Raw genomic sequence first — 12,523 nt, 5'->3', positions numbered from 1 at the left:
AACAATATACAGTGGAACCCCGACATAAGAGCTGCTCTACTTAAGAGCAACTCGAGATAAGAGCTGGGAGGGGAGAGATATTTTTGTTCTACTTACAAGCCCAAATTCGAGATACAAGCGCCAAGGAGCTGTCTCCTGAAGCCAAACGCTAACTTCCGCGTTCGGCTTCAGGAGACAGCTGCGAAGCGGCGCGCGTGTTTTAAAAGGTTGCAGCCGGCCTGGGGGACTCGGGGGGTGCTTGCAGCTTTCTTTCTTGCTCTTTTTCTTTCTCTCTTTTACCTTCCCTTCCTCTATTTCTCCTTTTCTTTCTCCTTCCCACCTTCTTCCCTCCCTCCCTCCCTTCACTCATTCCTCTCTTACTCTCCCCTTTCATAAGTTTCCTTGCTTCCTTCCTCTGTTCCTGTCCCTTCCCCCTTTCTTTCTTTCTTTCTTTCTTTCTTTCTTTCTTGCTCTTTTTCTTTCTCTCTTTTACCTTCCCTTCCTCTATTTCTTCTTTTCTTTCTCCTTCCCACCTTCTTCCCTCCCCCCTTCACTCATTCCTCTCTTACTCTCCCCTTTCATAAGTTTCCTTGCTTCCTTCCTCTGTTCCTGTCCCTTCCCCCTTTCTTTCTTTCTTTCTTGCTTTCTTTCTTTCTTGCTCTTTTTCTTTCTCTCTTTTACCTTCCATTCCTCTATTTCTTCTTTTCTTTCTCCTTCCCACCTTCTTCCCTCCCTCCCTCCCTTCACTCATTCCTCTCTTACTCTCCCCTTTCATAAGTTTCCTTGCTTCCTTCCTCTGTTCCTGTCCCTTCCCCCTTTCTTTCTTTCTTTCTTTCTTTCTTTCTTTCTTTCTTGCTTGCTTGCTTTCTTGCTCTTTTTCTTTCTCTCTTTTACCTTCCCTTCCTCTATTTCTTCTTTTCTTTCCCCTTCCCACCTTCTTCCCTCCCCCCTTCACTCATTCCTCTCTTACTCTCCCCTTTCATAAGTTTCCTTGCTTCCTTCCTCTGTTCCTGTCCCTTCCCCCTTTCTTTCTTTCTTTCTTTCTTTCTTTCTTTCTTGCTCTTTTTCTTTCTCTCTTTTACCTTCCATTCCTCTATTTCTTCTTTTCTTTCTCCTTCCCACCTTCTTCCCTCCCTCCCTCCCTTCACTCATTCCTCTCTTACTCTCCCCTTTCATAAGTTTCCTTGCTTCCTTCCTCTGTTCCTGTCCCTTCCCTCTTTCCTTCCTTCCTTCCCACCCTCCGTCCATTCATTCACCCATTCCTCTCTTGATCGCTTAAAGCCGGTCCCTGGTGCAAAAAGGGTTGGGGACCTCTGTCCTACAGGATTGGGTGGCAGAGAAGTTGAACATGTGTAAATTTAAAAGTTTAAGAAAGTTTACAAGTTAAGTGAAAGAAACTTCATTATTCATTTATATGTACATGTACATTTCTTCATTAAAAACATGTCTTTCTGCATAATTTAGACTAACTTTGTGAGTTTTTTGAGGGCTGGAACCAATTAAAATTATTTACATTAATTCCTATGGGGAAAAGTCGTTCGAGATAAGAGCTGCTCGACTTAAGAGCCCAGGTCCGGAACGAATTAAACTCGTATCTCGAGGTACCACTGTAATGGCTGAACGACGTGAATAGCCCCTTTCAGTGGAATCACTTGCTGCTAGAAATTTGCTGCAAGATGAAATTAACAAACCTGAGAAACCTATTTCAATCTCTAAAACTTTCAACCAGTAGCTTTTATTACAGTTTTACAGATGGGGAGTTACAACTGAGAAATAATGATTTTTGCGCTACGTTATGCAATGGGTTGATTACCATTTTTTAAGGCTAAGTCTCCCTTTGCTAGATCATAATGGCTGCACCTGTCTATAACCAAAAAATTATCAAGTTAGTGTGGGAGGAATAAAGTAATCTAATTGTAGGATAAATTAATGTTAATGGAAAGATTAAGGTTGGCATGAGAAAAAGCCCAAGGAAAATAACCAGATTATTTGTTTGTTTGTTTGTTTGTTTGTTTGTGTGTGTGTTTGATTGTTTGTTTGTTTATTGAATTAATCGGATTTAAGTGCTGCCCCTCTCCAAGGACTCGGGGCAGCTTACAACATATAAAAAAGACAATGTACATCAAAATCCAATTAATTAAAGTTGAGAATTAAATCTAAAAACCAGAAAACTGATTAAAATGCACACGTATCCATTCAATCAAAAACCCCACCATACATTCATCAGCCCGGGGACAGAGTCTAATGATCCAAGCCTGGCGGCATAGATGACCCTTACAAAAGGCAAGGAGGGTGGGGGCAGTATGAATCTCCAGGGGGAGCTGATTCCAGAGGACCGGGGCCCCCACCGAGCAGGCTCTTGCCTAGGTCTCACCAAGCGATATTGACTAGTTGACAGGACCTGTAGAAGGCTGACTCTGTGTGACCTAACTGGTCGCTGGGATTCATGCGGAAGGAGGTAGTCCCGTAAGTAATCTGGTCCCATTCCATGAAGGGCTTTATAGGTCATAACCTTTTGAATTGAGTGCGGAAACCAATTGGCAGCCAGACCGCGGAGTGTTGGAGAGATATGGGCATGTTCGGGTAGGCCCATGACTGCTCGCGCGGTTACATTCTGCACAATATGTAGTTTCCAAACACTCCTCAAAGAGGAGCATTGCAGTAGTCAAACTTTGATGTGATAAGGGCATGAGTGACTGAGTAGAGACTCCCTGTCCAGATTGGGCCACAACTGATACACCAGGTGAACCTGGACAAACGCCCCCCTCGCCACAGCCAACAAATGATGTTCCAAAGTCAGCTGTGGATCGAGGAGGACGCCCAAGTTGCGGACCCTCTCTGAGGAGGTCAAAAGTCCCACCCCCAGGGTAATGGATGGACAGAAGGAAGTGTCCTTGGGAGGCAGAATCCATAGCCACTCCGTCTTGTCAGGGTTGAGTATGAACCTGTTGACCTTCAAATATGATCTCCTTGATAGTTTTTGTTCCTAACATGTACAAAATCTTACTGATTAAGTAGTATTTCACTAGTCTTGTGGCGCTACAAATTCTAAGTCTGTATTGCAATTAATTTAGCTTCCCTGAATTTACTTTTTCCTTTAAGATTGATCTTTTCAATAGGCTTTTCTCACAGATTCAGTTTTTTCTTTTATTTTCAAAGCACAAGTTGCTCCTTCATTTTTCCATGTTCAATAGGATACCAACCACTGTCCTGGGATCTGGAAAAAGTCAGTTAATAGCTCACTTATGATAACCAAAGAAGAAGACTAAACTTCTGGGAACTGGGTGCATCAAAATTATCTAAGGTTTTCCATGTATGAATTACTTGTTTCCAGTTCACAGTATAGGCAACTGTTGATGAGGGGAGGGAGGGTGAAAGTTGCAGAGAGGAGCTAATGAAAAATGTGCATTGTAATGCAGACTTTAGGACTTTTGGATGCAAATACCAAAGGCCAGGATTTGCACTGTGACTTTTATGCTGAATATTTCTCCCTTTTTCATTAATACATTTTGTATTAGATGCCTATATTAAACAAGCAACAGTGGCCTAAATATAGTGAGATAACTGGTCTGGGATCCAGTACACCCTGCCAGGCTTCCCCATGGCTTCAAGAAATATGATAGTGTGATAGGACTATCATATATGGACTGTAAAACTCAGATGACCTCTAGACATGGTAGCAAAAAGATGCTAAAACTCTTGACTCTCTGTTGCCATCTGGTGGAGTTTTGCAGAGCAGATGTGGTACCTCAAGTTCAATATTCCAGTAAGTGATAATGAAGGAATAGCGCAAAGTGAAGGAGGAGGCAGACAAATATTCCCACGCTAGTTATTGTCTCAGCAGCAACTAACACTGGGAATAGAATTCTCATCCTCATCCTTTTTTCATTCCAGCATTCTGTGAGACAGAATGCGGGACTCGATGGGCTTTGGCCCAGTTCAGCGTGGCTCTTCTTATGTTCTTATTCACTTCTCATTTCCTTGTTTGATATTTATGAAGGAATAAAGAGGGAGAAAATTTGTATGCAGAACTCCAGCAGACAGCAAAGTTGTTTTCTGCTATTTTCTGGCCAATCAAACTTAGAAGCACTGATTTCTTTCAGATGGCTGAGTTTAGGAGGATCTTTTAGAGGAAGAATTGTGAGTTCTTCCAAAATGTGTGGTTGCATTTAGTGATGGCAGGGGGAGACATGGTCTCCCTGACTCTAATGGGAAAGCAGATGTTCTGACACTCGATGCCTTTTTAGGTGCTAGTAAGATCGTTTAAATGCAAGACAGAAAACCTAACTAAACAAAGAGCCCAAAGGTTTATTCATGCAATATGCAGTAAATTATGAGACAAGATATACCCATAGTTGCGGCCCTATTTGGATAGGGAGTCCTTGCTCATGGTCACTCATGCCCTTATCACCTCGACTACTGCAATGCTCTCTACATGGGGCTATCTTTGAAGAGTGTTCGGAAACTTCAAATCATGCAGAATGCAGCCATGTCAGTGGTCATGTGTCTACCCAGATATTCCCATATCTCTCCATCACTTCATGGACTGCACTGGTTGCTGATTAGTGTCCGGACACAATTCAGAGTGTTGGTGATGACCTACAAAGCCCTACATAGCATCGGACCAGATTACTTACGGGACCGCCTTCTGCCACATACATCCCTGCGGCCGGTAAGGTCCCACACAGTTGGTCTTCTCCAGGTCCCGTCAACCAAACAATGTCATTTGGTGGGGCCTAGAGGAAGAGCCTTCTCTGTGTGGGCGCTGGCCCTCTGGAATCAGCTCCCGGCAGAGATTCGTACTGCTCCCATCCTCCTCGCCTTCCGCAAAAGCTTAAAGACCCATCTATGTCGCCAGGCTTAGGGCAATTAGGCCTTGCCCCTCTGACCAATGAATGTAATGTATGGCGCGATTGGACTGTATGATTGCGTATTACACTAGGGCTTTTAGTTGTATTTTAAATTATTAGATTTGTGCTACATGCTTATGTTTGTATTTATTCTGTGAGCCGCCCCGTGTGTTCGGAGAGGGGCGGCATACAAATATAAATAATAATAATAATAATCATCATCATCATCATCATCATACATACATACATACATACATACATACATACATTCATACCTGCACCTGCAGACAGGAACTCTGAAAAGACTATAGACAGACCTCTTTCTAGTGCCAGAGGGAATGTAGCTGCTGAGGATAGGGCTTGACCCCACAAACTCTACTATCATTGATGCAAAATAGAAAAAAAATGTTGGCTGAAAGATTTTGGTAGATCTATTTATTTATTATTTTTTAAATTGGATTTATATGCCGCCCCTCTCCAAGGACTCGGGTGGCTTACATCATATAAAAAAGAATTTAATATCACAATCCAATTAATTTAATACAGTTAATCTAAAACCCCTGTAGTATTAAAATCAGTCATTGCCATTCACACAACAAACATACACTACATTCGTTTGGCCAGGGGGTAGAGTGTAATGGCCCCAAGCCATAACATAAATGAGTCTTGAGAGTCTTGCAGAAGGCAAGGAGGGTGGAGGCAGTGCAGATCTCTGGGGGGAGCTGATTCTAGAGGGCTGGGGCCCCCACAGGGCTCTTCCCCTAGGGGCCCCCAAGCGACATTGTCTAGTTGACGGGACCTGGAGAAGGCCGACTCTGTGGGACTTAACCGGTCGCTGGGACTGTAGATGTTGTGCAGATGCTTCTGCACAACACCTACAGCCAGGAAGAATTACATAAATTAACAAATGTTAATTTGGGTGAAGCAGTCATTCTAATGGGCAGTTGATAGATAGGAATGGAACTGTTAGCCTCACCATTATTTCTTTCTCATTATTCTGCCCTTAGTGAAACAAAAGACAAAGAAGAGAGCCCATATCTATTTAAACCTTCTGAAACCTAGCAAATGGAATAATGATAGCTGCAGTCAGTTTCTATGGGTCTGTGTTATGTTCATATACCTCCAACCCTCATTATAATTGAATATAAGTACACAAATTAATTGCACTTTCTTTGGAGGGGGGGACTTTTTTGTTTGTTTGTTTGTTTGTTTGTTTGTTTGTTTGTTTGTTTGATTGATTGATTGATTGATTTATATACCGCCCCTCTCCGGGGACTTGAACCCTGTATCTCCAAAATGCTTAATTTAGGAATCTCCTCATGTTTGACATATTTAAAAATGAAACACAGGAGAGAGGGGTAAACCTCAGTTACATCAAGTAGCAATTTTAAAACAAGTTCTTAAATATAGCCAGGTTGTTGAAAAATAAACTTCAGATATCTTGGCTTTTCAGTTCCTTGCAGTTAGCCAATGTAAATTGTTTAGGAAGGGCATAAACAATATTTAGAACCTATCTAAATATAGGCCAACTTTGGAACATATGTACAGGAAAAAATGAGTTATTTACCCTTTATGTAATTGTATTTGTTTCATTCTTTTCAGGGGAACGAAAAAGGAAACCTATTTGCACCCGGGAATCTGATCAGCTCATGGTATCTGACCAAAGATGTGATAAAATTCCCCAACCTGATCCAGTGACAGAGCTGTGTAATTTAAATTGTGAATTAAGGTAAGGCAGTCTTTTATATATATATATATATGGATTCCATTGTTTTAGACTCCATAATTTAAATTGCAAGGCCAATTGGACCTTATTGACTAGAAACTTGAAAAAAAAGACCTGTTGGGTGAAATAAAGTTGGGAGAATATATACTCGGAAGTAGGAAAATGGAACTGAATAAACTGAAATATATATTTTTGGGAAAAGACAGAGGATTTGGCAGACTTGGGGGGTGGACTGGCAGCAAAAAAATAGTGGAGTTAAAAATAATGGCTGGGTTGAATACAAAAAATGCAGATAAGGACCCAAGGGAGGAGTACGTGAGATGAATTAAAAAGAGAAGAAGTGAAACTTCTAAGACGGTGGGAGACCAGAGATAGAAAGGATCCCTTTTTAAAACAAACAACAGCAACATTGGCTGTATTAAAAATTAGAGTAAGTTAAGAAATTAGGAATAGGTTGAATATTGTTATACATATTTTTGCATAACACATTTCAAGTGAAAGGTAGAGATTAAAATCAGATTTTGAAAAAGGGTATGTTCATATCAGGTATGTTCAATTACTACTAGAAAGGTGTAGCAAATATTGAATAACTGAAAAATGAAGGATTATATGTTGACATAAATATGCGTAGTAACATTAGAACCACGCAAGTTTGACTAACGTAGTAATGCTCATTTGTATTAATATTATTTTTGTATCAAAATGAATGATACTCAGTGTTCTGTCGAGCTCCCAAAAATGCACAGATACAATTTCAGACACACACACGTTTGAAAATTCAAAACAATGTACTTTATAATGAAAATTCACTTAAACCAAGCCCTCTTTTGGTATAGCAAAGAGCACTTGTCTCCAAACAAACTGGTAATTTGTACAGGTCCCTTATCAGTTCTGTGATACTTAACTTGCAGCTGTGAGGCAATTCACAGTCCTTCTTTTTTCACAAAGTGAAACACACTTTGCCCTGGTTTAGTTTCAAAGCGGGGAAAAATCAGCACACAAAAGGTCAAAGTCAGTAGAGCAGTCACGAAACACAATGATCAAATAATCCTCCACAATGGCCAAACGGACAGGCTACTATTTATAGCAGCCTCACTAATTACCACAGCCCCACCCAACCACAGTTGGCCTCATTTTCTTTGATAATAATCTCTCAATTGTTGCTGCCTATGCATCGCTCTCCGCATGCGTGGCTGAATCATTAACTCTTGTACTGAATCCAAGGAGGAGCTAGATAATTGATCTCCTTTTGAGCTGTCTGCCACACTCTCCTCCTCCCTGTCACTCATGTCTTCTTGGTCAGAGGAGCCTTCATCAGCAGATTCCACCAGGGGCAAAACAGGCCTGCAGCATGTGGATGTCTCCCCCTCATCCACAGTCCTTGGGGCAGGAGCTGGGCCAGAGCTAACCACAACACTCAGAGACCACACTGTCCTTGTAATAATGCTGATGTATATTTTAAAATAAAAAACTAACACGCACACACACACAAAAAATGTGAAAGAGCCATAGCAATCATGCAAACTTACTACATTTTATTGTAATCTCAGAGAAAATGATAATTTTCTTCGGTGCAATGGCCAGTCTTCATAACTGTGTTCTGAGGAGGCTTACGTAGGGCCTTACTGTATTCTGATGCTATTAGAGATTAAGCTAGTTACTAACTCATATAGTGTTGGTTAAACAGGGAATTAGAGTGTGCTCGCCGGGGAATTATGGGAGTCAAAGTTAAGCCAACATAAAGTTACCAAAGTTGAAGAAACACTGTTCTAGTTTCAAAGGTGGCCTATTACTGTATACAAGTACAACAGTGAAGATGGCATTTGGACCATATAGTGGTACCTCTACCTAAGAACGCCTTTACTTACGAACTTTTCTAGATAAGAACCTGGTGTTCAAGATTTTTTTGCCTCTTCTCAAGAACCATTTTCCATTTACAAACCCGAGCCTCCGAAACTGTAACCTTAAAAGGCAGGGAGATGTCCCCGTGGGGTCTAGGAATCTCCTGGGAGGAAACAGGGCCGGAAAAGGTGGGGCGAAGCCTCACTGGGGCCTCTCTAGGAATCTCCTGGGAGAAAACGGGCCCTCCATCCTCCCTGTGGTTTCCCCAATCACACACATTATTTGCTTTTACATTGATTCTTATGGGAAAAATTGCTTCTTCGTACAAACTTTTCTACTTAAGAACCTGGTCACAAAACGAATTAAGTCCGTAAGTAGAGGTACCATTGTACTTGTGAACCTGAAGGAATCACTTCCAGATTGGTTGATTTGATTAGGAATTCAGTGGTTTGGGCTCTTGATTTCACCTTCTGTATACATGTGTGTACATGCACATTTGTTCTCTTTCTGTAGTATACTCTAGTGTAGAAAGGTTTAACCATTCCCATGCTCCAAGGATGAAATGCTCCTGGTTCATTTGTGCCTGTCAGTTGTTGGAGAGCCAGTCGCGAAGACAATGTGAGATTCCACCTACCCACACGGACACTGTCATTTGGGTTCTTTTACCATCTGCGCATAAGCAAAGCATTCTGCCCATGCGCGGAGGCTAAAAGAACCCAAATGGCAACATCCAGCCTGCTGGGTGGGGCGCAGGAGTGAGCTACCAGTCAGAGCGCTAAATTGGGCTCACTACGGCGGCTCATGAGTGCTTGCAGAGCCAGCGCAATTTTGCTTCTGCACCTGTGTAGATAGCAAAATTGCACACGGAGCCGTAGGTGCGCCCGTGTTTCGGCAAGGTTTTTTTGCTTCCCCGCATGCTGAAACACGGGTGCACCTGCAGCTATGTACGCGATTTTACTATCTCCACAGGTGCAGAAGCAAAATTGCCCGAGCCCAATTTAGTGTTCCAGCTAGCAACCCACCCCTGGTGGGGTTTCACGATCCCTACTCAATTGGCTTTCTGACGACTGGCAGGCACGAGCATTTCACTCCTGCCTTGCTCCCCCTGCCCTATCGTGTTGTAGATTCCTACTCCCCTGATCAGTGTTCTCTCTAAATTTTTTTTGGGGTGAGCGGAAAAGTATAGTGTCTGAGCGACAGTCCCTTCGGGACTGGGCGGCACAAAAATAATAATAAAATTTCCCTCTCGGTTTCTGGGCAGGTTTGGAAAACTCTGAGTTGATGATGATTTTTAAGTGAGCGATTGCTCACTGCTCAGCTTAGAGGGAACTATGCCCCTGATGGTAACGCCAAGAAGGTAACAATGATCTTGTGAATGCTCATTTTTAAAGAAAGTATTCCAAGAAACTGGCATTGCTGCTTAGTTGTGCTCAACTGTGACTTTTACAAACCTGAAGTGCAGAAGCTGAGGGGAGGGAAGAGACATTTTGGACATGTTAAGGAAGTTAAACAGGCCATTGTAAATGTTCCCAGAAGAGGCCATGCAGAATCTCTGTTCAGGATTTTGATTCTTCCCCATTGTTGGAGGTGTACATTCTATTGTTGGCATCTCAGTGGAAAGTCGCACAAGGCAGGCTATCCCAAGCTTCGAAAGTATTCTAAAACAAACTGATGCTACACCTACCGTAGCATTGCTTAACCTTTCGCAAGAGTATAATTTTCCCATTTACAAGATAAAGTCTACTCTGATGCTAAGCGAGTCTGGCGCCACATTAAAATATATTTCCAAAACAAGAGTGTGTCAATTCCCCCTGCTCTCCCTGGCCCTTGTACACATTCACCGGAGGAGTGTGGTTTCCTATAGTTCAGCTTCCTGAACTGATTTGATTCCTTGCATCAAGGGGTGTGACAGGGTGCACGAATATGAAAAAATGAATGCTCTTTCATTTCCTTGGGAAGCGTCCTGCTGTTCCCTCTCAGTAACTCTGCAGATGGTTGGTTAGTTTCTCCCATTTCTACAATCATTAGTTTATCCCCATCTGACAGCAAACTACACACCAGAAAAAGGAGGTGAGCCTCTCTCAAACAATGCAAGACCTCGACTTTGTCTCAGATTGGTCTAACACCTGGCAACTTCAAATGTCAACCAACAAATGCTCTGCCCTCCACATCAGCAAATAGAATCCAAACCTCATATATAAACTAAATAAACAAAATCTCACAGCCAACTCCCACTCAGTAAAAGACCTTGGAATACTAATATCAAATGACCTAAGTGCTAAAGCCCACTGCAACAATATCGCAAAAAATCTTCTAGAGTTGTTAACCTGATCCTACGCAGCTTCTGCTCCGGCAATCTCACACTACTCACCAGAACCTACAAAACTTTTGCCAGACCCATCCTTGAATATAGTTCATCTGTCTGGAACCCATACCACATCTCGGACATCAACACCCTAGAAAATGTCCAAAGATACTTCACCAGAAGAGCCCTTCATTCCTCCACTCGAAACAGAATGCCCTACGAAAGCAGACTATCAATCCTAGGTCTAGAAAGCTTAGAACTACGACGCCTAAAACACAATCTAACTATTGCCCACAAAATCATATGCTGCAACGTCCTGCCTGTCAATGACTACTTCAGCTTCAACCGCAACAATACAAGTGCACGCAACAAATTCAAACTTAATATTAATCGCTCCAAGCTTGACTGTAAAAAATATGACTTTAGCAATCGAGTTGTCGAAGCGTGGAACTCATTACCGGACTCGGTAGTATCAATCCCTAACCCCCAACATTTCTCCCTTAGACTATCTACGATTGACCTCTCCAGGTTCCTAAGAGGTCAGTAAGGGGCGTACATAAGTGCACTAGCCTGCCTTTTGTCCCCTGTCCAATTGTCTCTCCTTATCTCATATATCTTTTCTTCCTTCATATATCTTCTCCTCTATTTTTATATCTTCTCTTATATATAACACTTCATGTCTATTCTCTTCAATATGTATTGTGCATTGGACAAAATAAATAAATAAAATAAAAAATAAATGCCTTCCCCTCTCCCAAAGGAGCACCTGAGGCCCACGCGTGTCCCTCCATTGACAATCTGGATTTGCCTCAGTCATGTAATAGGGAGGGGATTAGTTGGCTTTTGTTTTTCAAAATGAAAGGGGTGTGGAATTGTGGGTGTTTAAACACTTCCTTTCATCCACAATTTTCTATTATTTCGTACTTCTCCCCCTCCCTCGGGGAAAAAAAGTATTTGGGGCTGTTCTGTGATTAATGAGAATAACACAGGGTGGGTGGGGGTTGAGACCATTTTTTTCCCCCTTTCCTAATCAAAGTGCACAGTCCTGAAAAGCAGCCAAGATATTTTTCACATGTAACAGGAAATCCCAGAAGTGCATTTCCCTTTCTTTGATAGTCAAAATCCATTAAATGACTAACCATTTTCTGCCTTCTTTATGATACTTAGACCTCCCCGCTGAGACTGTGCCTGACTCTAATGATAGGTTGGACATGATTTCTATTCTCCCCACGCACGCATTTTTAAATTGCATTTAATAGGAACCTCGCTCACGCATAGGCAAAACAATTGCCATCAAACAATTGGAACTTTTAAGGATACTGTTCTTTTTTCATCTCCTGTTAGAGAGTGCGCAAAGTTCATAATCCCAAAGAATGCAGATGGAATGGGAAAACTGAATGCCAGTTATTACTTATAGTATTTCCTGTAATCCTTTGCTGCTTTGCCTTCAGGCATGTTTCATTATTTATTTATTTATGAAATGTATATACCGCCCATCTCACTGTCATGTAGCTCTGGGCAGCTTACATAGCCTAAAACCAGAGATAGAAACATTAAAATATTAAATATACTTACAGGATTGCCTCCACCCTCACACCTTGCTGCAGCCAGTAAGGGCCCGCAGAATCAGCCTTCTCCAAGTCCCATCCGCCAAACAATGTCAGTTGGCGGGGCCTCGGGGAAGAGCCTTTTCTGTGGTGGCTCCGACCCTGTGGAATCAACTGCCCCCAGAGATCCGCACTATCTCCTCCCTACCGATCTTCCGGAAAGCTGTTAATACCTGGCTTTTCCGGAAGGCCTGGAATTAGATTGATTGTAATA

General features: G+C 42.1%; 1 protein-coding gene across 2 annotated transcripts in view; it reads left to right on the top strand.

Moving 5' to 3' along the window:
- The window catches only part of ADAMTS9 (ADAM metallopeptidase with thrombospondin type 1 motif 9), a 202,042-nt gene that overhangs the window by 85,950 nt on the left and 103,569 nt on the right, over positions 1-12,523 (top strand). For both annotated transcript variants that reach the window (XM_070738165.1, XM_070738164.1), the window contains exon 19: positions 6,432-6,558. In XM_070738165.1, the coding sequence (XP_070594266.1) occupies positions 6,432-6,558 (127 nt within the window). The remainder of the gene's footprint in view (positions 1-6,431; positions 6,559-12,523) is intronic.

Source organism: Erythrolamprus reginae, chromosome 2, assembly GCF_031021105.1.
Source record: "Erythrolamprus reginae isolate rEryReg1 chromosome 2, rEryReg1.hap1, whole genome shotgun sequence".
Lineage (NCBI taxonomy): Eukaryota > Metazoa > Chordata > Lepidosauria > Squamata > Dipsadidae > Erythrolamprus > Erythrolamprus reginae.
The sequence above is the reverse complement of the archived record's forward strand: the minus strand, read 5'-3'. Positions and strand labels throughout refer to the sequence as shown.